We start from the raw sequence: 25598 nt of genomic DNA, 5'->3' as shown, positions 1-25598 counted from the left end.
GGGGGAACTGTTTGGTGTTTTAAGCAAAAACTTCACAGACATATTTTGTATAGGTATGGCCCTACAATATATTTTTCCAATATAGCATGATAGGTCATAATAGAGAGGGATCATTCTTTAACCGTCACCTAATAAAGTTTTTACTTTGAATCTAAGTTCTATTTGTTCTACAGGTTTTAGGTTTTAATTGACCTTAATTATAAGTGACATATAGGATGTATTCAGGTGTGAAAGTAAATTGGATATTTGTTTTATGTTGGCAGATGTGGCCAAAAATGCTTGGAAATATCATCGCGAATTCTGGTGATTGAACACTTAATATGGGAACAGCGATTTAGTACTACTGGAAACGGCCTTAAAAACAAAAACACAATAGATCTCACTTTATTTCAGTTGGACAATTAAGATTATTAAGATTCAGCCTTTAATTCAAATGCCATTCTTTTTGCAGTACAACCAGTGTCTCATGGACTTTATTTGTAAGTTATGGGACAGATGTCTTTAGCCATGAGAGTAAATTGGGGATTTTCCGGGTATCTTCAAGTATGAAAAAAGACCCTCACTGTCCTCACTTTAAAAGCTTAATTTGTGTAAAACAAACCAAGCAACATCGCATCAGAATTACTTTAGATTTGGAGGCAGGGCAATGTAATTTTTGTGGCCACTTTAAAAAAAAAAATGTATGCTCTGTTTTGGTCTCCCCCAGCCCCCTTCTTTAAAACCTCTTAATTTGCTCCACTGTGTCCAACAGCTGCTATCTTTGTGTTTCTGCTGTTGGTGAACAGGTGGTTTTCAATGGGTTTAGAGCAGCCTGATGCAACTGCTAACAGGTTGACGTAAGAGACTGAATCATATCAGTGAAGCACTAAAGCCAAAAAAATGCTTAAAAAGGGGCTTAGAAGCTTCATGAGGCGAAGGGAACCACAGAGTTCAGCTCGGCCCCTCACATACTGTATTTACTTTTTGTTGGTGTTGTTGTTAATTGATGCATTTTTTAGGTAAACATATTTTATAAGTGCAGCTGTCCATAAGAACGACCTACAATCCTTATAACGTCATTTACCATTTCCTACTAATTAAGCAAGTATATGCAGGCTTTTTTGAAATTGGTAAACTGTATAATAATGAATAGTTTCTTCCCAAAAAAAAAGGAAAACGTTATACCCGGAAAGAATTATTAAAACAATATTTGTATTCAGAAAAAAAGGTAATATGAATACAAATATATATTTTTTATTTGTATTACCCTTCTTATTTAAAAATGGTAAAGAGTTAATATGAATATTCTTTGAAAAAAAATCCTATTTATTGAACAGTAATGCAATAAAGATATTCCAGACTAAAACAAAAAAACGACACTAAACATATAAATGCATTTCATATAATGCAATATAAAAAAGAAATCGATCAATTACAATAAACACTTATTCGTAAAACCCACTATTTGCACATTTCTAATTCCAAATAGCATCTAGCATGCATTCACAATACTGTGTACACCATGCAGTGTGGATGTAAATACTCTAACGTGTCACCAGCAGATTCAGGGTGGCTTTAAACTTTTTCTGGTGGCGTTCGATGTGTAGATCGGTGCCGGCCCACGTGCCACAAGTTATCCTCACATTTTAATCATGTACATTTCCATCGACGTGGCCTCGCTTTTAATTATTTTTCCATTGATCTGTAATCCGACATGCAGGTCAGTGAACAGGAGCTGCTGCTGCTGGAGGCCCACACACACACACACACACACACACACACACACACACACACACACACACACACACACACACACACACACACACACACACACACACACACACACACACACACACACACACACACACACACACACACACACACACACACACACACACACACACACACACACACACACACACACACACACACACACACACACACACACACACACACACACAGATAAATCACATGCACACGTGTGTACATAAATAACATATCACTTTTACATGGGACCTTATCTCGCTAAAACTAAATGTAACATTTTTATAATTTGTAGATGTAATGTTCAGTTTCAGTTGTGCATTGATCTAAATATGTATTTCAATTACAAAGATAATTTAGCAAGGCAATAGATTCGCTCTTAGTCGTAAAAACATTTAGTATTGTGAGAAATAGCTCAGTAAACATCTCTCGTCTAGCTAAATGAACGTTGGTACGGAGGGAATTTGGCTAAGCAAAAACACAGATACTCCTGTGAGTACATCCTCGTACTAAACATACTAAACATACAGGCATCGTAGCTTAAGCGGGAGACAAAGTCACTTTTGGATGCTGACTGGTTTACAAATATACAAGCCAACTTTAAATGTAATCCTATGGGAACCTCCTTGATCTCCGATATGTGTCCAGAAATGACTTGGCATTGCAGTTTGCCTGCTAGCTCTGTGGTTAACACAAGCAGAAGAGATTTTAACGTTTTGTTCTCCAACATGTGGAGATTATCCTGCTAAACAACTGTCATAAGTATCATGAAAGTTTGTTGGACACAGAGATAATTTTATTCAATAAACCAAAATCCAATTGAGAAATCCCGTTGCTTCTCGTCAACATTTTCGTTCTTGCGATACTAACTTCCTGGTTTGGCTACGAAAATACGTCATCACTGCATTGTGTTAACGAATAGGCTAACATGCTAATTAATCAAAGATGCATTTTGTAGTGTTAGACAGTAGGAGATTTGCTCCATCTACTATTAACATTACGGACACAATTTACATTCAAACTGTTTTACGACAAACTGCAACTTTCTGAACTATCTTTTAAATTGATAGAACTATCAACTAAAACTGCTAAAACCAAGATGTTTCGCACAAAGCAAGACTCAGTGTCTCATTTCGTTGTCTTAGTACTTGTGCGATGACAGTGAAGTTGAGTATATCATGGCATAATTCAAACAGGGTCTGAATCCCAAAGTATCTCGGAAATAAAGTCCAATGGTTTACCAGGAGTCTCACTTTGACTGTTTGAAATAAAAACAAATGGTCTTTCCTCTTTAAACAGGATGGACCATGGAGACCGAGGGACGGGCGTCTCTCACCTTCGCTATGAGGACGAGGAAGGTGAGTGTGTGCTTCATATCTAAAGTAGATCCATCATGGAGTGGCCCTCTGCTAATAGAAACAGGAAATGAAGTCATTACACCCACTTTGTCCCCTAATATCACCATGAGACAGTGGATTCTTCACACTAGCTGACAGTGTCTGATTTGTAGAGCGTTCGTGTTGGTGAACGCCAATGCACTGCAAATGAGAAGTGAGAATTAACAGGAGATTGTTTGTGTGTTTTCTGTTTTCACACTGGGATGAAGGTTCGAAGGTTCTGTGCTTTTTTCAAACACGACATATTGCTTTGCATCCCCCCGTGGTTTAGTTATTCCACGTGGAGTTCAGTGTGTAATCAGTTCCAAAGCGACTCCTTAATTTCCACCAGACGACCAGACTCACACGCTCCTGCTTTTTGTTTGCAAAACAGAGATTATTATACAAGCCAAAAGCTAACTCACAGGAAGTCTGCAGGACTGGGTGATTCTGATTAGATTTGCTCATCTTTTAAATGACAAACAACATTATGTATTCAGAGTTTGTTTATGGAAACACTCCTCTGAGTATTATGAGGTAACGAAAGACCTCGTTAGACATTATGTGCCTGGCTGCCACTCAAATATTCTGAGGCCTTGATTTGTTTTTGGAAAAGTTGCACCACAATGAAAGCTTGTTCTTCACGTAAATTGGTGTCCTGCACGAAGCGTATTGGCACTTTAGTTTTGCACAAAAACAAGTGCAACTAAATGTTCTGGGAAGAAGGACAAGGTACAATAGAGATGATCATTTTAACAAATATCTGGACCCCAAGATTTTCAGTTTTTGTTCGGGTAAAGTAAGAATTTGTGAACATTTATTAACCTGCACCAAAACCTGTATTACGTGGATGTTATAAAGCCTTCCATTGGAGAAGATGCCTTTATGACAGACAGCAGGTATTTCAGAGTATATGGAGATGCCGATCATAAAAGCAACTCATGGCAGCACCAATTAAGTTTCCGAGCTCTAAAGGTCCCCTATTATACAAAATGCACTTTTTGATACATAAATAAATATGAGTCCCCGTTGTGTCAGGAGACTCACAAAGTGTCAGAAAATAAAAACCCTCACTCTTTTCCTCCGTACCCACATCTCTAAAAACGGGGGAACAACGGAGCTGATCCAGATTTGCGTCCGATATGACGTAATATCTGAAATGTGGGCTGGCTTTACACCCACGGGCCTATCAGAAACGTCGCTATCAGAAACAATGCGAGACATGTTTTTGAAGTAATATGGTCTGTGTTCACATTAACATCGCTAACACCAACATTCTAGTCACTAGCATGACTAGAATGTGTAATCTGTTTGGTATTTTGAGCAAAACACTTCATAGACATGTTTTTTGTATATGTGTATATCTGAGACCTATAATATAAAAAAATTCTGTGGGGATTGTCCACAGTATTGAGTATGTAAGTCGCTTTGGATAAAATTGATCGTACATTTCTGTCCCCAGACCATCAGTCGATCTACATCGGTGTCCCGGTGCCTCCTGGATATCGACGCAAACGCAGGCGAAGGCGCTCGAGTCGTGAAGCGGCCGACATGGACAGGGACAGACGCTACAGCCAGCAGAAACAACCAGAGCGCAGCCGCTACCGAGACATCGACATGGAGGAAGGGCTGATGGAGCCCAGCGAGCAGAGAGACATCAACCGTACAAGTAAGCAGAGGTGGGAAGTAGTGGAGTGCAAATACTTCGGTACTGTACTTAACTACATTTGTCTGGTATCAGTACTTTGCTCCACTACTTATTTTTTCTTACATAACAATGCACTGAAAAACGTTAAAACACTCAATAATGCCCAAAGGCTTATTTCCGTTGCGGTTTTTCGTACTGTAGAGAATGGAAGGAATACAAATAATGCTTAGTATAACAATATATAGAGAGCTTAGGCTGCACTGTTATACACATCTTCTGTAAATAACCAGTTTTCTGCACACAGCTGCCAGCATTGCTTTAACTTAAAAGCTTCCCGAAGCATTGGCGGAGACATGACTCAAGACTGTCATTTATTACAATTTTGTTGCACACTTTTACCTCATGCTTTTGATTTGATTTTGTTACCTTCCAGTAGTTTTTTACAGCAGGAGTCTGCAAAACTGCCTGAGAGTGTAGCTTCTGTTTCAGGTTTAGAGTAAAGAGCACAATGCTGATGCTGTTTTTGTGTCAGTACATGAATATCAATAATCAGTGACGTGCGGTGAGGTTCATGGCTGGTGAGGCACTGAGTCAGATTTACAAATATTATATTTTGACCTTAATCAAAATATTCGGATATTTTCAAAAGCTTTTTTAGTCTGATGCTTCGATTCATTTTAAACAGACCGTTCAACAAAAGGATACCCAAAATCTAAATATTGGATTGTTCTTTCTTAGTAAGATCCCATTTTCATTACAATTGTGGTCTTACCTTGACTTGAAGATTAAGTCCAAGCTCTCCTTCTGGACAACAATCTCTATTAGTTTGTTGTAAAAGTCCTCCTTATCTTCCTGTAATTTCAAAAGTCTAGTTTGTTGTTTGCGTCTCGTCTCTGTGTAGAATAACAGTAGCAACAAGAGCCTGTGGGCTCACGTGCGCCCCCTTCAGTGCGGCAGAGGTTATGGCTGCCTCTCCTGCTGCTTTTTTCATTGCCGTTATATGATGAGACCAGCGAGCCTAAATATCATATATACGTTAAATAAGTTATTTAGAGACTATGGATGGCGAGGATACATTTAATAAAGGGATCTACAAACATTACATTGGTGACCTACAGTGAGATGGTAACAGGCATGCGCTTAGTGCCCGCTCTCTAGCCAGTTTCTGTGGGGTGACACATTCTGCCTCACCTCACCCCACAGTAACTGGCTTGAGCGCGCTCACAAAATAAGTTCCCGCGCTAAATTAGTGCCCGTGGTCCAGCAAGTTACTGTGGGCTTACGAGAGGCAGAGCTCATCCCTGCCTCACTTCTCATCGCTACCCGTAGTTGTTGCGGAGCTCGGCAAATTTGCTGATTTTGACTTTAAAAAGCGATTGGAGTCATACATAAATCACACTTACATCATAGATCAGTGGAGACATTTATTATTATTACTATTTAGTTTTTCTTTAGTTGTTTTCCCGTTACAATTTTGAGTATGACAGGCTCTGCCTCCCCTGACTGCACGTCGCTGTCAATAATGCATACGATGGCATTAGCAGTCGGAGGAAATGGTGCCCGTTGGAGAAGTAAAGAACGTGGAGATGATTATAGTTTGGAGATGGCAGCCAATTCCTGTCCAATTAGGGAAGTTAGTAAATGTGTAAATCGAACGTTTGTTTAAAAGGTGTTAATGGCAGGCTTGGGGAGTAATGGATGGATTACATGTAACGAGATAATCAGGATACAAAAAAAGCTTAGTCTCTTACAGTTACATTAAAACAATCTGATCAATTTTTTCTAAAAATGGTGGATTACAGTGTTAGTAAAAACCTAAAAAGAGCATCTTGTTTATTAGAAAAGGATCAGATGTTACCTCTTCTCTGTGAGCTGCTATGTTCTGCTTTCAAAAGGCTCAAAATTCTGACTTATTCCTACAAATTCAGATTTATTGTCAAAATCTCAGTTTTAAAAAAAAAAATCTCACTTTTTTGAAAAATGTTTGACTTCTGAGTGGATCAGATGTTCTCTCTTCTCTGTAAGCTGTTAATAATGCTAATACTTTAAGTGTGAATCTATACTACCTGAATCTGCTTCATGGTTTTCTCTTTCTTTGCTTCATTTGTTCTGTTTTTAATTCAGCAGGTATGTGCTCATGTGTTTCATTGTTGGTGTTTAGGCTGATGCCTGAATGTAATCACGCTACAATTATTATTATTAATAATAATTAATGAAAGGCAGGTTTTCCTATAAATACAATAATTTTGTATCCTACATATCTTGGTTTATTTTTTTTCTAAAGTTACATTGTCCTATTTAATTCACTTAAACATCGAATTATTCTTTATTTTATCTTAATTTTAACTTTATTCGCATTGCATTTGATATCGACGTTATCCAAAAGTAACTTAGCTTAATCAAGTTACATTACTTTTATATTTTGATACTCAGAATTACATTTACCTCGTAATTGTGACACTCCCTTCCCTTGTTGACGGTCCTGAACGTTGTATTTTGTAGATTTTTTTTCATCCCCAGTTGGCACTTAACATAAAACCACATTTAAGTCAAATCCACTGTTGGCTGCTGTAAATAAATACCTTCCATATAATTGACTCTCTGTGTGTAGATTAATTAGCATTCAGCTCAGTCTATGGGTTAGCAGCAGCTGACGGATCAATAAGCTGCAGCAAAGCTCAATCCCTCCTCCATACCATAATGAAATGGATTGTAAGGATTGCATACCTATAATCAGGAATCTTCCTAGGGTCCGATACTGCGATCACTACTGCTGCTGTAATGTAGGAAACGCAGAGGAACAGCCGACAGCTGGACGTGAACATGGTTTGGTTGGAAATAGTTAGAAACACCATGTTTATTGATTAATATTGGAGATCAGTATTTACTTTCATAAGTGAAGGTCACTTTGATTTGACCTTAAGAGCAAAGGAAAGGGGACATCCTGTTGTTTTAAAGAGATATAGAGTGTATATCAGTATGTAGTGTCTCTACTTTAAAGAGTCCTCTCCTGCTGATGTTCAGGTGTATATCAGTATGTAGTGTCTCTACTTTAAAGAGTCCTCTCCTGCTGATGTTCAGGTGTATATCAGTATGTAGTGTCTCTACTTTAAAGAGTCCTCTCCTGCTGATGTTCAGGTGTATATCAGTATGTAGTGGCTCTACTTTAAAGAGTCCTCTCCTGCTGATGTTCACGTGTATATCGGTATGTAGTGTCTCTACTTTAAAGAGTCCTCTCCTGCTGATGTTCAGGTATATATCAGTATGTAGTGTCTCTACTTTAAAGAGACCTCTCCTGCTGATGTTCAGGTGTATATCAGTATGTAGTGTCTCTACTTTAAAGAGTCCTCTCCTGCTGATGTTCAGGTGTATATCAGTATGTAGTGTCTCTACTTTAAAGAGTCCTCTCCTGCTGATGTTCAGGTGTATATCAGTATGTAGTGTCTCTACTTTAAAGAGTCCTCTCCTGCTGATGCTCAGGTGTATATCAGTATGTAGTGTCTCTACTTTAAAGAGTCCTCTCCTGCTGATGTTCAGGTGTATATCAGTATGTAGTGTCTCTACTTTAAAGAGTCCTCTCCTGCTGATGCTCAGGTGTATATCAGTATGTAGTGTCTCTACTTTAAAGAGTCCTCTCCTGCTGATGTTCAGGTGTATATCAGTATGTAGTGTCTCTACTTTAAAGAGTCCTCTCCTGCTGATTTTCAGGTGTATATCAGTATGTAGTGTCTCTACTTTAAAGAGTCCTCTCCTGCTGATGTTCAGGTGTATATCAGTATGTAGTGTCTCTACTTTAAAGAGTCCTCTCCTGCTGATGTTCAGGTGTATATCAGTATGTAGTGTCTCTACTTTAAAGAGTCCTCTCCTGCTGATGTTCAGGTGTATATCAGTATGTAGTGTCTCTACTTTAAAGAGTCCTCTCCGGCTGATGCTCAGGTGTATATCAGTATGTAGTGTCTCTACTTTAAAGAGTCCTCTCCTGCTGATGTTCAGGTGTATATCAGTATGTAGTGTCTCTACTTTAAAGAGTCCTCTCCTGCTGATGTTCAGGTGTATATCAGTATGTAGTGTCTCTACTTTAAAGAGTCCTCTCCGGCTGATGTGCAGGTGTATATCAGTATGTAGTGTCTCTACTTTAAAGAGTCCTCTCCTGCTGATGTTCAGGTGTATATCAGTATGTAGTGTCTCTACTTTAAAGAGTCCTCTCCTGCTGATGTTCAGGTGTATATCAGTATGTAGTGTCTCTACTTTAAAGAGTCCTCTCCTGCTGATGTTCAGGTGTATATCAGTATGTAGTGTCTCTACTTTAAAGAGTCCTCTCCTGCTGATGTTCAGGTGTATATCGGTATGTAGTGTCTCTACTTTAAAGAGTCCTCTCCTGCTGATGTTCAGGTGTATATCAGTATGTAGTGTCTCTACTTTAAAGAGTCCTCTCCTGCTGATGTTCAGGTGTATATCGGTATGTAGTGTCTCTACTTTAAAGAGTCCTCTCCTGCTGATGTTCAGGTGTATATCGGTATGTAGTGTCTCTACTTTAAAGAGTCCTCTCCTGCTGATGTTCAGGTATATATCAGTATGTAGTGTCTCTACTTTAAAGAGTCCTCTCCTGCTGATGTTCAGGTGTATATCAGTATGTACTAGTTTAAGCCTGATAAAACTCTATAAAGTGTTTTTACAAATGGTAAAAATGCTCTTTCTTCCATCCCAGTGTCTCCAGCGGCGGAGCGGCTACGGTACATCCTGAATGAAGACGACGACCTGCCCAAGCCGACGCTCTTCACGGAGATGGACACTCTGCAGCGAGAAGGAGACGACTTTGAGTGGAAGGAGTCCGCCAGGTAGAAGATACAACTCACAAAGACAACACACTCAAATCTGTCACAGTCACGCGTCCAACATTCAACATGCTCTTGTGTTGTTGATCTGGCTTTGCTTCAGGGTTTAAATATAGAGTATATCAGCTTGACGAAAGACAGCCTGTCCAGAAAACAAAGTCTAGATTTTTTTATTATTTAACAGGCAATGTTGTTGTTCCGTTACCAGAGTCTTAGTATTGTGCTGACTCAATGGCATTGTTACGGAGGTTTTAAATGTAAGGGAATGATCATTAATGATATACCATTCACCTCTTTTTCCCGCTTGATCAAAACATTGATTGCAGAAAACCCATGGCTTAAATCTCATCAAAAATGTATTTAGAAACTGCTTTTGTAAGATACAGTAGTTTGGATGACATGTGAGTTTTCCAGAAGAACTGCCTGAGGTAGAACCAGGGTTCGAGTTATGTGGGAGCCAATGGGAGCTGAGCTCTCATAAGGAGGGTCTGAGCTCCTATGAAAGCAGTGAAATCATACATCTGTGGGGGTCGCTAACACATAATAATAATAATAATAATGATAATAATAATAATAGATTTAATTTGTTAGCGCTTTTACAGGTGCTCAAAGACACTTTACAGATAATAGTGAAGAAAAAAGAAAAGAGAAGAAAGGAACAACAAATAAATATATAGTTAAAGTTAAAGTCAAATAATACAAAAACAATCACACATGAAAAGCCAGATTGAAGAGGTGAGTTTTTGTGAGTTTTTTGAAGACATGACCAACAACCATTATTTTAATCACAAATAATGCATGTGTCAATGTAATGAGTATTATTTACGCTAACGAGGTAAATAGACTAAAAGAAAAACACGTTTTCCAAAAGAACTACGCATCGTACTCTCTCTTGAATGAAAATATGCCTGCACTTCACCTCCAAGGTGCACAATCAATGATTGTGCAGTCTATGCCTGTGAGCGTGCTGCGCGAGCCGAGATGTGTGTGTGCGTATTGAACCTTTTCTTAAATTTCTAGCAAGTAGAGGGCTGCTGCTGTGTGCGTATGTGTGTGTGTGCGCATTTCGATTATAACTCGAACCCTGGGTAGAACCAACACCTTGACTGGCGTGTCATAGGTGTTAAGTCTTTGCACTCATTGTACCCATTGTTTGGGTTGTTTGTTTTTGTCAGTACATCTACTTTTACCAGAGTATTTTTAAACACGAGTATCTGTACTTCTACTTGAGTAAAGGATGTGTACTTTTGCCCTCTCTGCAAGTATCTCTTATGTTGTGTTCTTTTCCTGCGGGCCTCCAGGTGGGTGAAGTTCGAGGAGAAGGTGGAGGAGGGGGGGGAGAGGTGGAGTAAACCTCACGTCTCCACGCTGTCCCTGCACAGCCTCTTTGAGTTGAGGACGTGTCTCCAGACGGGGACGGTGCTGCTGGACCTGGAGGGGTACTCTCTGCCTCAGATCATCGGTGAGACGAGTCACATTCACATCCTTTAGATCAGGGGCGTCCAAACTACGCCCCCCATCAAATTAAAACATGTTCTAATAAATCAAAGTTGATAAGAAAAAAGCCCAATAACAAATTCACATAACAACCTTGAAATATACCCTTCATATTTCCTCTAATGATCAGCAATCTGAGGCTTCTGTTTTAAGGAATGAGCTGCTAACAAAATAAATGAAACCCTATGGAGAGCTGTGAGGGAAAAGAGCAAGAATAAAAACATGTCATGGTTTCTTTGCAAGCTAGCTTTAGTTGGCGAACCAAATTAGCTACGTTCACTTAGTCCATGTAGCTGACTTTGCCACCATTGGCTGAACCTGTAAATGTTTACAACTTCTCATGTGTGAATTATCGAAACACTTGCATGACACACTCTCCCAACTCACGTTTTCTCACTTATCTGCAACTACTCGTCGAAGCGGAAGCTGCTGATGCATTAGTATGGAGCGGTCACCAAATCAATAACATGATCTATAAAAAAAAAATCAAGGACACCAGTTAGTATTCCCAGTTGAGTTTTGCTGAATTTCCCACTGCATGGTGACGTGTTACATGTATGTGAATATAGGTTACATTAGTCTGTCCTGTTGCCATTAGCTGTGATTTGGTTCTATTTCGTCCCTACTGAACGCCAGAGGCGGTGCTTTAGCACTGGATATGCCCATCGCACATATGCGCAGTTGGGCTGCCCTGAGAGCGGTGCCCCTGGAGACCATCTGCGCCACGGCGTCATGGCTGTCTTCTGGCACATTCTCCAGTTTTTATCGAGTTAATGTCGCCACTCCCCATTCTTTGGGCGTGGTCCTTTTGCCGAGCTCTGCTGCTGCCAGTAGTGAGCAAGTGTTTGGATTCTTCATGACATGGTTGGTATAGGGCAGTGGTTCTCAAACTTTTTCTGTCAGGCCCCCCCTTTGGAGAAAAAAAAAAGTCGGGCCCCCCCAAAACGAATAATCAGGCTCAGTGGCGGCGCCAGAGATTTATTTTGGGGGTGCTGTGGGGTAGCTTGACGTTTCATAGAGGGTGCTCAAACATTTAGGGTTTCCCATTAATGTACCGGTCGCTACAGTGGAATTTTCTACTGCAACAATCCCCACGCAAATACACAACGTACCCGCGACTGTTACAATGAAGGCTCGATATTCAGCTCACGGCATATAGGTGTAAGCAGGGATAAAGTGCTATTTTTATAGGTGGTGTGTGGACGTCACATAGGGGGGTCCGGGGGCAAGCTTCCCCGGGAAGATTTATTTTTAAATATTGAAGTTAAAAGCATCAATCTGGTGCACTTTGAGAGCGAAAGGAAGAGATCTATGGATACATCTCTCAACACCCATATGAAACAGAAATGTAAACAGATTTACTTTTTCTTGATGGATATTTTACAAATCACCCTTTTAAACTTTATTCTCTTTTTACTGTCATATAGTATTTCATACCTGTTTTTCATTTATTCTCTTATTTTTTTATAACTATAATGATCATATAAACGTGTGCCTCGGAAATAATTATTTACATTAATGGTGACCAAAACATTTGAGACCCACTGAGATAACACTGAGAGAGTCCTTTAGCTCTCAGTCTGACAGGAGAGGACTTTCCTCCACTTTGTTGTTGAAAAAACTCCTTATATCCGTTAGCGTAGCTCGCTAGCACCAGAAGCTAACAACAACGATCTCCAGTACCGGTGCGCTCTCTCTCTCTCACGCGCACACAAAATGGCTCGTTCCACACACACACACAGAGCCGAGCTTTAATGAAACAGAGACCCAGACGTAATAGTACTGTACTGCATCATATTATTTTCGAATCAATAATTTTTCAAATTATGATTTCTTTTTTTTTTTTTTTTATCTTTTTTTTTTTTTTTTAATAACCATTTTTCCTCCTCGTCTCTCGCGCCCCCCCTGGCATGCCTCTGCGCCCACCAGGGGGGGCGCGCCCCCCACTTTGAGAACCACTGGTATAGGGCATCCAGTGCTAAAGCACCGCCTCTGGTGGTCAGTAGGGACGAAATAGAACGATAGTTACGACTGTAACTACGGTTCTATGAGTCCCGGATGACCATCAGAGTATTCTGTCACTCAGAATTATTGTGTGCTCGCGAGAAGATTCTGGGAACAGATCCTCTGATGAAGCCGGCCACAGGTGACTTTGTTGTTATTGGTACTTGAACTGTGCATGTGTGCGATGGATATATGCACTGCTAAAGCACCGCCTATGGCGTTCCTCCGGGACTCATAGAGCCGTAGTTACAGCTACTATCGTTTTGTGGTATTCAAATACTGTTTATAAGAAGTTTGACCTCTATTTAGTTTGTTTATTTTAAAGTTCTAAATAAATAAATTAATGGGACCTTGTCTAATTTCTCATGATTAAGGTGCTATTTGTGTTCAAGTTGCCCAAAATAAGCAAAATATTGAATGCACTATGACCAAAAAGTAAAAAATGATTACTGAAATTGCAATATTCTTTTTTAGGGTAACAGTAAGTGTGTAATCTTTGTAAACTGTAAATAAAACATTGAACGAAAGAAAGGTCAGATACACAGCTACAGTGTATATACTGTATGCAATGAAACACGTAAGTTTGGGACAGTTTGGGGATTCAAAATCAGAGAATCATCATCTCATGGAAAAACACGTAAAAAGCTTGTATTACCAAAATATTCAAATTCAGGCATCTGTTAACAATTTTATGACATATGTTCTCATGTGAAATGTTACCATGTCCTGTTTCCAGATGAAATCCTCGAGAGTCAGATCGAGGAAGGCATGATATCTCCAGATCTGAGGGACAGGATCACTTACGTTCTGCTGAGGAAACATCGCCATCAGACCAAGAAGCCGATACATCGTTCGCTCGCAGACATCGGGAAGTCCAGCTCTTCCACCAGTGAGTGTCCACTTCTGCAGCTTTTGGCTATATCTGAAGAAAAGGGAATTACAATGTCCAAAGTGCATCTTGCTTTGAGATGGTTCATTTTCCAGAGATATGAAGCCCTTTTTTCTTGGTTGTGTCCATTAGCTTCTCTGCCATGAACTATTACTCTGTAGCCTGGTTAGCCTGGTTGTAGCCTGCTAGCTAGCTTACCTAGCTTAATGTGAATTGAGGAGTATGTAGTTTGCTTTGTTTATCTAAACATATTGTGGATTACTAATGTTACACAATAAACCGGGGAACGATCATCTAGCATTTTGTAAGAGTAAAAAAAAAGATGTTGTAAAAAACTATAATGCCAAAATTCACAGGCTTCGTAAATGGTTCCATTTTCCAGCGATTGGAGGTCACTTTTTTGATTGTAGTGTACATTAGCTTCTCATGAAATATTAGTCTGTAGCCTCGCTAAGCTAGCTAGTTTACCTAGCTTAATGTGAAGTGTCATTGAGGAGGATCCCTCTACATGTTATGTGTATGCAAAGTATGTGTGTTGCTAATGTTACTGTGATTAAGTACCATTTGTTGATTTAATGTAGGCCTTGTATCTGATTCACCAGCACTTACTATGGTATGATGCAACACAGTCTCACGGCATTTCGTGTTATAATCACAAAATGAATCTATTGATTCGTGTAACACGATTTCCCCCTTTTTTTAGTGTAAAACAGAACGATTTTAAAAGCAATGTAAATAATAACAAATTAGAAGGAAAAAAAGATGACAAAAAATACAGATGTCAGTATTCTGAGGCTCTGAGCCATTTATTTTCCTCGCAGACGGCAAAAAAACTCCGACATTATACAATTTAAAATAAAAGGGTTGGGGTTAAGCTTAGGGTAATATATTGAGTAAGAAAATATTTTTATGAACCACACAGCTTCTGGTATTCCAAGACCCGACCGGACAAAAAGTAGACCCTCCAGAAAAACGCGGGCAAAAATCCTTGATTATGCGATTAAACATGCGGGGTTTTATGAGATTTTATGCGGTGAAACTGCGGGAAGTTGCGAAATATGCGGGAAGTTGCGAAATATGTTAAATATGCGGGCAAAAATTATCGATTTTTTTTAAAATATTGGGCTGTCTTATTTATTCTCTCTCACACACAACCTGCCACTAACGTTAAACCCCTTTACTATTCAATTAAACACATTCAATGTTTATTTATTGTAAAAGAAATTGGGCGATTTTAATCTCACACACACACACAAACACACACACACACACACACACACTTCTCCGCCTCATTCTGTTTTCATCTACTCGTTCGTTATCTGCAGCTTCAATCTTGTAGGCTACTCACTTCGTTTCTTGTAGCCCTCGAAAGGGTTTGAAGGTTGATCCCTCGGTGAACGGGAGTTGAATGGCTTTCTTGTCCGCAGCAGCAGAAAGCATATTCGAATGTTTGAATGAATCAAAGCGGGTCGTCACCGTCGATTTTCTCTTATGCTCCAACACACAGTTGCACGGGGTGCAGAATAGTTTCCCCCCACTTTTTGCCCGGTCTTTAGTAGAAATGTTCGTCGGTAAATGAGATGGATTAGATTTTTTCATTTTGGTGTTTTCTCTATCGTGTGAGCTCCACACGTTCACTCTATACAGTGTTGTTTACATTCTGTGATGCGCGAGCTGATGACGTCACGTCAAAACGAGTTAACTTTTTTTCCCCTCAACTTTGTGTGGAAAAATGCGGGGATTATGCGGCCTTTTGATAAATATGTGGCCTTTCAGAAATCTGCGCCATTTTGCTGATTATGCGGTAAATTCTGCGATCGCAGAATCGCGTTTTTCTGGAGGGTCTAAAAAAGACTTGGTGCAGGCACGAAACATACTACCAATAGAATAACATTGCTTTTAAAATCGTTCTGTGTGACACGAAAAAAATGCGAAAATCGTGTTGGTGAACACGAATCAATAGATTACATTAATTTAGTGACTATAACACAAAATGCCGTGAGGCTGGGTTGTTTCATGTTGCTTGAAGTGAATGTGTCTGCACTTTCCTTGTTAATCGGAGTTTGATTCTTTTTGGTTTTTGCACCTATTGTAAGTCGCTTTGGATAAAAGTGTCAGCTAGCCTTTGTCACTGTTTGTGTCCGTGTCCCTCCCACAGCTCGTAGTGTGGGGCCCAAAGGTGGTCCGGGGGGCGGTTTGGGGCCGGTGACAAACAACAACCGGTCCACAGAGGACCTGCGGTTGAAGCAGCAGTCTGCAAACTACGGGCGCCTGCGTGAGTCTCTGTTTGCATGCATGATTCTGCTTTACTGCAAAAAAAATCTAACGTTTTTAAACAGATCTATTATGAATTATAAACATACTTATGATCAATTGTGTAAAGTTACTCAAGTAATGTGCTTAAAGAGCAACTTGCAGGTTAGAGCCCCCAGTGAATAAATGTGTAGGAAAATGATGTATACACTAGATTTTCACCACAGTGACATCTGGCGTCGTTTTTGTAAGACGTTTTTACTTCTGCATAAAAAAAGACCAAACGCTTGTGACGTCACATGAGGGAGAGCGGCCGGTCTAACGTATTAATAAACATGGATCCCAATGCTAGTTTTGACACAGAAGAGGTTGAAAATAAATATTCGAATGCATATGACGGACCACAACCTTATAGTTATGAGCCTGCTAGGCGTCCAAGAGACCAGGAGCAGCCAAGGATTAGAAGAAGTAACGGCCATCGGCGAGAAATGGAGCTTTGGTTTGAGGAGAACCAGTGGAGAACTGGGCAGCTATCTTGGTGAGTGCCCGGCGTTAGCTACAGTTAACATTGTAACGTTAGCTATCATATATCAGGCTATAACTAAAGTAGTTTTGATAATATAGTAACGTTACTGGCTGTGGCTGACGCACGGCTGATTCAACATGTTGAATCGGCCGTGCGTCAGCCATGAAATGCCAAATAAGGCGTGTCACGGCCGGCGGTGCGGGACACACCAAATTGAGTTTGGGCGACAGGGCACGCTTCGTCGTCCGACTAACGAAAACGGACGATTTCGGCCTGGTGTGTCAGGGCCTTTACGGAGCTGTGTACCGGAGGGGAGCGAGAGAGCAGCGAAGGGGGGGAGTGAGACGTAATATGACGCGTTTCACTTATAACTTTAAAAAAATCTGTTCTTAGTAGCAGAGCTCAAAACGGCTCCGTTTCCCTCTGAATTCTTGCCCTTATGTCTCGTAAAACATATGAAATCCTGCATTAACTTTTTTAATGGTAATTTTTGGCCAAGGTTAAGCATACATTTAGTAAAAAAAACACCTGCAAGTTGCTCTTTAAGTGCATTGTTGAGTTAGGCTACTTGTACTTTACTTGAGCATTACATTGTTTTGCTACTTTGTACTTCAACAGAATAATATATATGATATGTTTTATAATTATTGATGCATTAAAGTTGTTAAAATGTTTGTAAATTAAATTAAATAGGGGAAAAAGTAGTACAGAAAAGACTTCCTACCTTTTGCACCTTGCTCTTTTTCCATCATAAATGGAAACTGTAAGTGAACATGTTGCTATTCCAAATCTGTATTGTTGCTTATGTTACTGTTTACAAGTTTGGATCATAAAATATGTAAAATAAAACATATATATGTTTTTGTTGTTGTTTTGCTCTCCAGGTCACGCCCAGAGTCGGAGTATGAATGATATTGCAGATACTCCCAGCACAGACCAGGTGAGGCTTTTCTTCTGCACATATTCACACATTACAGGAACCATGTTAAAGAGGCTCTTTTCTTCTATTTGTGGGTTTTCCCTCTCCTGTAGTTTGCTATATAGGTTTTAGTGCATGTCAATGGTCTGCAGAGGCTAACATCCCTGTGTTCCCTACAGAGGGAGAACAATAAAGACCTTTTTGAACCTTAAAGCATGAACACTCGCGCTCCTACTGGCTTGCGCTGCAACACATTGTACGTGACAGGTTAAGGGGCGGGACATCTCTAAGTGGTTGACCAATCACAACAGAGCCTGACAGCAGCATCAAAACAAGCATTTTAAATTTGCAGGGCTTTGTGTTGAACGAAATCACCTTTCATCTTTAATAATCGCACAAAAAATGTCTCTTTATCTTCCACAGACTAATTTTCCATTGTGTTGCTTTCCATCACTGCAGAGATTACCTCCCTCATGTCTCAGTGTTGTCTCAGTGGCGAACACTGTCCTTAGCGTCATTATTCTTTCATTGCTGCTGTTAGCGAAGGTGACAGCCGGTGTTAGGGGAAGCGTGCAAACACATAACCCCCTCATTTATGTGGCCGATTGCAATAATATGGCTTAAACCCCCCAGTGACGCATGCCCGAACCGATGCAAGGCCGTTCTGTTGTTGCTCGGATTAGGGTTCAGGATTAAGTGTCATTCAGAAATGAGAATTTGTTGAGGAGGGTGTGAACTTCAGCGGTGCGAGCACATGTTGTTCGAATTGTATTTACAGGCGTACAATAGGTCACATGGGACAATGGAGAAGCGGTAGTTTGTCACTGTGAGTGTTTGTGTGTTCCACATTGTCGATATTGACCCGGCGTCAGAGGAACACATGGATCTCGCTGTCCAGGCCTCGTGCTCAGCGCTCACATGCAGACACAGATTCAGAGTGTGGGTTATAGAGAGCAGCAGATAGGATGCTTTGTTCAAGATTTTTCCATTGTTTTGGGGGATTTGTAGCAAATATATGAAGTTTCAAGATGAAGTTTCAAGAACACCAATTTATAATGTTTTGTCCTGGGTGATTTGAACCATGTTTCCCTTAAAATACACTTAAAGAGTCCTCTCCTGCTGATGTTCAGGTGTATATCAGTATGTAGTGTCTCTACTTTAAAGAGTCCTCTCCTGCTGATGTTCAGGTGTATATCAGTATGTAGTGTCTCTACTTTAAAGAGTCCTCTCCTGCTGATGTCCAGGTGTGTATCAGTATGTAGTGTCTCTACTTTAAAGAGTCCTCTCCTGCTGATGTTCAGGTGTATATCAGTATGTAGTGTCTCTACTTTAAAGAGTCCTCTCCTGCTGATGTTCAGGTGTGTATCAGTATGTAGTGTCTCTACTTTAAAGAGTCCTCTCCTGCTGATGTTCAGGTGTGTATCAGTATGTAGTGTCTCTACTTTAAAGAGTCCTCTCCTGCTGATCTTCAGGTGTATATCAGTATATAGTGTCTCTACTTTAAAGAGTTCTCTCCTGCTGATGTTCAGGTGTATATCAGTATGTAGTGTCTCTACTTTAAAGAGTCCTCTCCTGCTGATGTTCAGGTGTATATCAGTATGTAGTGTCTCTTTAAAGAGTCCTCTCCTGCTGATGTTCAGGTGTATATCAGTATGTTGTGTCTCTACTTTAAAGAGTCCTCTCCTGCTGATGTTCAGGTGTATGTCAGTATGTAGTGTCTCTACTTTAAAGAGTCCTCTCCTGCTGATGTTCAGGTGTATATCAGTATGTAGTGTCTCTACTTTAAAGAGTCCTCTCCTGCTGATGTTCAGGTGTATATCAGTATGTAGTGTCTCTACTTTAAAGAGTCCTCTCCTGCTGATGTTCAGGTGTATATCAGTAGTGTCTCTACTTTAAAGAGTCCTCTCCTGCTGATGTTCAGGTGTATATCAGTATGTAGTGTCTCTACTTTAAAGAGTCCTCTCCTGCTGATGTTCAGGTGTATATCAGTATGTAGTGTCTCTACTTTAAAGAGTCCTCTCCTGCTGATGTTCAGGTGTATATCAGTATGTAGTGTCTCTACTTTAAAGAGTCCTCTCCTGCTCATGTTCAGGTGTATATCAGTATGTAGTGTCTCTACTTTAAAGAGTCCTCTCCTGCTGATGTTCAGGTGTATATCAGTATGTAGTGTCTCTACTTTAAAGAGTCCTCTCCTGCTGATGTTCAGGTGTATATCAGTATGTAGTGTCTCTACTTTAAAGAGTCCTCTCCTGCTGATGTTCAGGTGTATATCAGTATTTAGTGTCTCTACTTTAAAGAGTCCTCTCCTGCTGATGTTCAGGTGTATATCAGTATGTAGTGTCTCTACTTTAAAGAGTCCTCTCCTGCTGATGTTCAGGTGTATATCAGTATGTAGTGTCTCTACTTTAAAGAGTCCTCTCCTCCTGATGTTCAGGTGTATGTCAGTATGTAGTGTCTCTACTTTAAAGAGTCCTCTCCTGCTGATGTTCAGGTGTAGATCAGTATGTAGTGTCTCTACTTTAAAGAGTCCTCTCCTGCTGATGTTCAGGTGTATATCAGTATGTAGTGTCTCTACTTTAAAGAGTCCTCTCCTGCTGATGTTCAGGTGTATATCAGTATGTAGTGTCTCTACTTTAAAGAGTCCTCTCCTGCTTGTATGTGTATCTGGCCATAAACTCTATTCTGATTCAGATGTTTTGTTTTATTCCTCCACTTTCTGCAGCTGAAAAACAAATTCATGAAGAAAATCCCTCGAGACGCAGAGGCCTCCAACGTCTTGGTGGGTGAAGTGGACTTCCTGAACAAACCCTTCGTAGCGTTTGTGCGTTTGGCCCAGGCTACGACGCTCGGGGGTCTCACCGAGGTCCCCGTTCCCACCAGGTAAAAAACAAAAGAAACAGCTGCTCCATCACTGATCCATAACACTTCCCTGTGAGACATTACTACATAGTGAGGCTGTCCAACAACATCATCTCTCCAAACCATGTCCTGAACAGTGAATATATTGTGGTCAAAAGTTTACATACACCTGTAAAGAACATGCATTTGATTTTATGTATATTTTTGACCCATCAGATTCATTCAAGACCCATCATAAATGAATAAAACAAACAAACTTCATGGTTTTTGTTTTGTGACAATGTAGTATGTGCTCCAATCAATCTATCACCGAAAAATAAGAGTTGTAGAAATGATTGAAAAGTCAAAACCGTCATGATGTTCTTTACAACTGTATGTCAACTTTTGATCAGAATCAGAAACAGGTTTATCGTAGGTTTACACATACGGGGAATTTGCCTTGGTGTACATGGTGCCTACATAAACACAGCTAAAGAAAATTTAAAGTAAGAAAAACCACAAATTAATAAAAACAATCATAGAAAACACAAGTTAAGATATAGAAAATTATATACATTTGGATATACCAAAAAACTATGTATTGCAAAGCACAAAGTACTCAATAAAATATGTGAAGTATTGTTACGGAAAGCTGTGTAGATATTAAATAGGTGCAACATATTCGGAGGGTTGTGCAGAACTGGCCATACTTAAATGAAATAAAAACAAGAACAAAAATATGTGTTTCTATCAAATCGGAGATACAGGGTCCCACAATTTAATAACTTCAGACTGAAGCCTTCTTTGTGCACCAGTCAATCCTCATTACATTCAGAGCTAAACCCCAGGTCTAATGTACAATGGAGGGTCTTTCAGCATGCTTCTCTCAGTGATCGTGATGTTATGTGAAATGTTTGTTTTCCATCACCTACAGATTCCTGTTTATTCTCCTGGGACCTCAGGGAAAGGCCAAGTCGTATAATGAGATCGGCCGAGCCATAGCAACTCTGATGGTGGATGATGTAAGTCAGAAGCATTGTGTTTAAAAAACGTTTCCATGACATGCCTCCTTCATTAGAGCCTGTGTGCATGTGGCGTGAAGTTGTGAGCAAAGCCTCATAGCTACCATTTAAAAATACTATTAGTTATAGTCTCTATGACAATGATAGATTGTGCCACTATCTACTTGTTTGACACTATTTTATTTGAAATATAATAAGTTACACAAATGTGCCAGAAAACATGCAAATGAAGAAACATCTTCACCAACTTGAGGAAACAAGAAGCTCAAATCCCAACGGAGACCAGGGGACACTAGAAAGTGACGCCTCTCAGCTGTGTGCGTCACTCTTTAGTCTCCCCTGGTCTCCCAGCTGTATGCATCACTCTTTAGTGTCCCCTGGTCTCCAAGCTGTATGCATCACTCTTTAGTGTCCCCTTGTCTCCCAGCTGTGTGCGTCACTCTTTAGTGTCCCCTGGTCTCTCAGCTGTATGCCTCACTCTTTAGTGTCCCCTTGTCTCCCAGCTGTGTGCGTCACTCTTTAGTGCCCCCTGGTCTCCCAGCTGTGTGCGTCACTCTTTAGTGTCCCCTGGTCTCCCAGCTGTATGCATCACTCTTTAGTGTCCCCTGGTCTCCCAGCTATGTGCATCACTCTTTCGTGTCCCCTGGTCTCCCAGCTGTATGCATCACTTTTTAGTGTCCCCTGGTCTCCCAGCTGTGTGCGTCACTCTTTCGTGTCCCCTGGTCTCCCAGCTATGTGCATCACTCTTTCGTGTCCCCTGGTCTCCCAGCTGTATGCATCACTTTTTAGTGTCCCCTGGTCTCCCAGCTGTGTGCGTCACTCTTTAGTGTCCCCTGGTCTCCCAGCTGTGTGCGTCACTTTTAGTGTCCCCTGGTCTCCCAGCTGTGTGCTTCACTCTTTAGTGTCCCCTGGTCTCCCAGCTGTGTGCGTCACTCTTTAGTGTCCCCTGGTCTCCCAGCTGTGTGCGTCACTCTTTAGTGTCCCCTTGTCTCCCAGCTGTGTGCGTCACTCTTTAGTGTCCCCTGGTCTCCCAGCTGTGTGTGTCACTTTTATTGTCCCCTGGTCTCCCAGCTGTGTGCGTCATTCTTTAGCGTCCCCTGGTCTCCCAGCTGTGTTCGTCACTCTTTAGTGTCCCCTGGTCTCCCAGCTGTGTGTGTCACTCTTTAGTGTCCCCTGGTCTCCCAGCTGTATGCATCACTCTTTAGTGTCCCCTGGTCTCCCAGCTGTGTGTATCACTCTTTAGTGTCCCCTTGTCTCCCAGCTGTGTGCGTCACTCTTTAGTGTCCCCTGGTCTCCCAGCTGTATGCATCACTCTTTAGTGTCCCCTGGTCTCCCAGCTATGTGCATCACTCTTTAGTGTCCCCTGGTCTCCCAGCTGTGTGTGTCACTCTTTAGTGTCCCCTGGTCTCCCAGCTGTGTGTGTCACTCTTTAGTGTCCCCTGGTCTCCCAGCTGTGTGCATCACTCTTTAGTGTCCCCTTGTCTCCCAGCTGTGTGCGTCACTCTTTAGTGTCCCCTGGTCTCCCAGCTATGTGCATCACTCTTTAGTGTCCCCTGGTCTCCCAGCTATGTGCATCACTCTTTAGTGTCCCCTGGTCTCCCAGCTGTGTGCGTCACTTTTTAGTGTCCCCTGGTCTCCCAGCTGTGTGTGTCACTCTTTAGTGTCCCCTGGTCTCCCAGCTGTGTGTGTCACTCTTTAGTGTCCCCTGGTTTCCCAGCTGTGTGCGTCACTCTTTAGTAATTGTGATTGTAAAAACTTTAATTCAAATCTTCTCTCACTTTAAAGAAGAAGAAAGTTGATGAAATCCCAAAAGTAAATTGCGTAAATGTACTCAAATAAGAAGAGATGTGTTGTCGTATCTCTTTCTGCATGAGGCCATTATTATGGAGGTCAACCTACGATTTCTAACCAGCAACGTTACTGTTATTGTTTGATTATAGCAAGTGGACATACTGTTTTTTATGCACTGAGGCAATTTAAAATAACAGCCTATTATTTCTTTACTACCTGCTTCTGCTATGGCACATTCAGCTTTATGTTCCGTGATATAAGAAGCAATAACTGCATTCAGGAGTGAGAACAGCAGCCATGTGTGTGGACCCTGCTCCTAATGACATGCAGCAGTAATTCTGATTGTAAAGCATCAGAAACACATCTCAGCTTCAACTACAACACATTAAATAACACATTCTGGTACCAAAAGGTTTACGGAGAAAATGGACTCTGTCTGGATATTGGATTTACATTCAAATTAATTTGACAGTTTCATTCACTTTAATGGGGTAAAACATCTTGTGAGTTGGTGTTGTGGAGAAATTCCATCCATCCATCCATCCATCCATCTTCTCCCGCTTATCCGTGGTCGGGTCGCGGAGGTAGCATTTCCAGCAGAGAGCCCTAAACTTTCTTTTCCCTGGCCACATCAACCAGCTCTGACTGGGGGTCCCAAGGCGCTCCCAGGCCAGCGAAGAGATATAATCCCTCCACCTGGTCCTAGGTCTACCCCTCGGTCTCTTCCCAGCTGGACGTGCCTGGAACACCTCCCTAGGGAGGCGCCCAGGTGGCATCCTAACTAGGTGCCCGAACCACCTCAACTGGCTCCTTTCGACGCGAAGGAGGAGCGGTTCAACTCCGAGTCCCTCCCGGATGACTGAACTTCTCACCTTATCCCTAAGGGAGACACCAGCCACCCTGCGGAGAAAACCCATCTCGGCCGCTTGTACCCGCGATCTCGTTCTTTCGGTCATGACCCATCCTTCATGACCATAGGTGAGGGTAGGAACGAAAATGGCGCGGTAGACAGAGAGCTTTGCCTTCTGGCTCATCTCCCTTTTCGTCACAACGGTGCGGTAAAGCGACTGCAGTACCGCTCCCGCTGCTCCGATTCTCCGACCCATCCCAAGCTCCATTGTTCCCTCACTCGAGAACAAGACCCCGAGATACTTGAACTCCTTCACTTGGGGTAAGGACTCATTCCCTACTTGGAGTGGACAGTCCATCGGTTTCCTGCTGAGAACCATGGCCTCAGATTTGGAGGTGCTGATCCTCATCCCAGCCGCTTCACACTCGGTTGCGAACCGATCCAGTGAAATGGAGAAATGAAAAGTTTTTTTTTTTCTTAATCATGTGGCAAAACAAATCTCCACTAATGTGTTCTCTAATTGAAAGTGGTGTTAACTTACCTCACCGTCACTCCGTTGTTGTTTATGTTGAAGTTTTTGCACTACACTTTACAAAACTAGACATGAGCGTTTTCCCTTCATGAATACCTCCACAATTAACAACATTCCCATAGGCCTTTTGCTCTGGGTTAGAGTGGTGCAGGGTTGCCATATTTCTGTGTTGGACCCTGAAGGCAGCATTTCCCTGGTAATGGCATTTTTCCCATTTGATTTTGGATTATTGCAGAAACGAACACGCTTTTATGATTCTTACACGTTTTGTTCAGCAGGATAATCTCCGTATATAAACACCACTTTCACGTCACCACCGCTAAGCTAAAGGTGGTTAATGTTGGGCTATAAAGGAACTACAGCACGGTCACATGACTTCACGTCACCACCGCTAAGCTAAAGGTGGCTAATGTTGGGCTATAAAGGAACTACAGCACAGTCACATGACTTCAGGTCACCACCGCTAAGCTAAAGGAGGCTAATGTTGGGCTATAAAGGAACTACAGCACGGTCACATGACTTCACGTCACCACCGCTAAGCTAAAGGAGGCTAATGTTGGGCTATAAAGGAACTACAGCACGGTCACATGACTTCACGTCACCACCGCTAAGCTAAATGAGGCTAATGTTGGGCTATAAAGGAACTACAGCACGGTCACATGACTTCACGTCACCACCGCTAAGCTAAAGGCGGCTAATGTTGGGCTATAAAGGAACTACAGCACGGTCACATGACTTCACGTCACCACCGCTAAGCTAAAGGAGGCTAATGTTGGGCTATAAAGGAACTACAGCACGGTCACATGACTTCAGGTCACCACCGCTAAGCTAAATGAGGCTAATGTTGGGCTATAAAGGAACTACAGCACGGTCAC

General features: G+C 41.3%; 1 protein-coding gene across 1 annotated transcript in view; it reads left to right on the top strand.

Annotated features, from left to right (window-relative positions):
* Nucleotides 1–3043: 3043 nt before the first annotated feature.
* slc4a5a (solute carrier family 4 member 5a) overlaps nt 3044–25598 on the top strand; it is a gene marked incomplete at its 5' end in the record, with an annotated part of 49460 nt that continues 26905 nt past the window's right edge. The window contains 9 exons of the mRNA XM_079687073.1: nt 3044–3101; nt 4543–4788; nt 9476–9605; nt 10904–11064; nt 13840–13992; nt 16151–16267; nt 17656–17711; nt 20413–20570; nt 21463–21550. Of these exons, the coding sequence (XP_079543199.1) occupies nt 3044–3101; nt 4543–4788; nt 9476–9605; nt 10904–11064; nt 13840–13992; nt 16151–16267; nt 17656–17711; nt 20413–20570; nt 21463–21550 (1167 nt within the window). The remainder of the gene's footprint in view (nt 3102–4542; nt 4789–9475; nt 9606–10903; nt 11065–13839; nt 13993–16150; nt 16268–17655; nt 17712–20412; nt 20571–21462; nt 21551–25598) is intronic.

The sequence above is a fragment of the Notothenia rossii genome (assembly GCF_949606895.1).
Source record: "Notothenia rossii genome assembly, chromosome: 6".
In the NCBI taxonomy this organism is placed as follows: Eukaryota; Metazoa; Chordata; class Actinopteri; order Perciformes; family Nototheniidae; genus Notothenia; species Notothenia rossii.
Note: the sequence above shows the minus strand (reverse complement) of the source record. Positions and strands in the feature narration are given on the sequence as shown.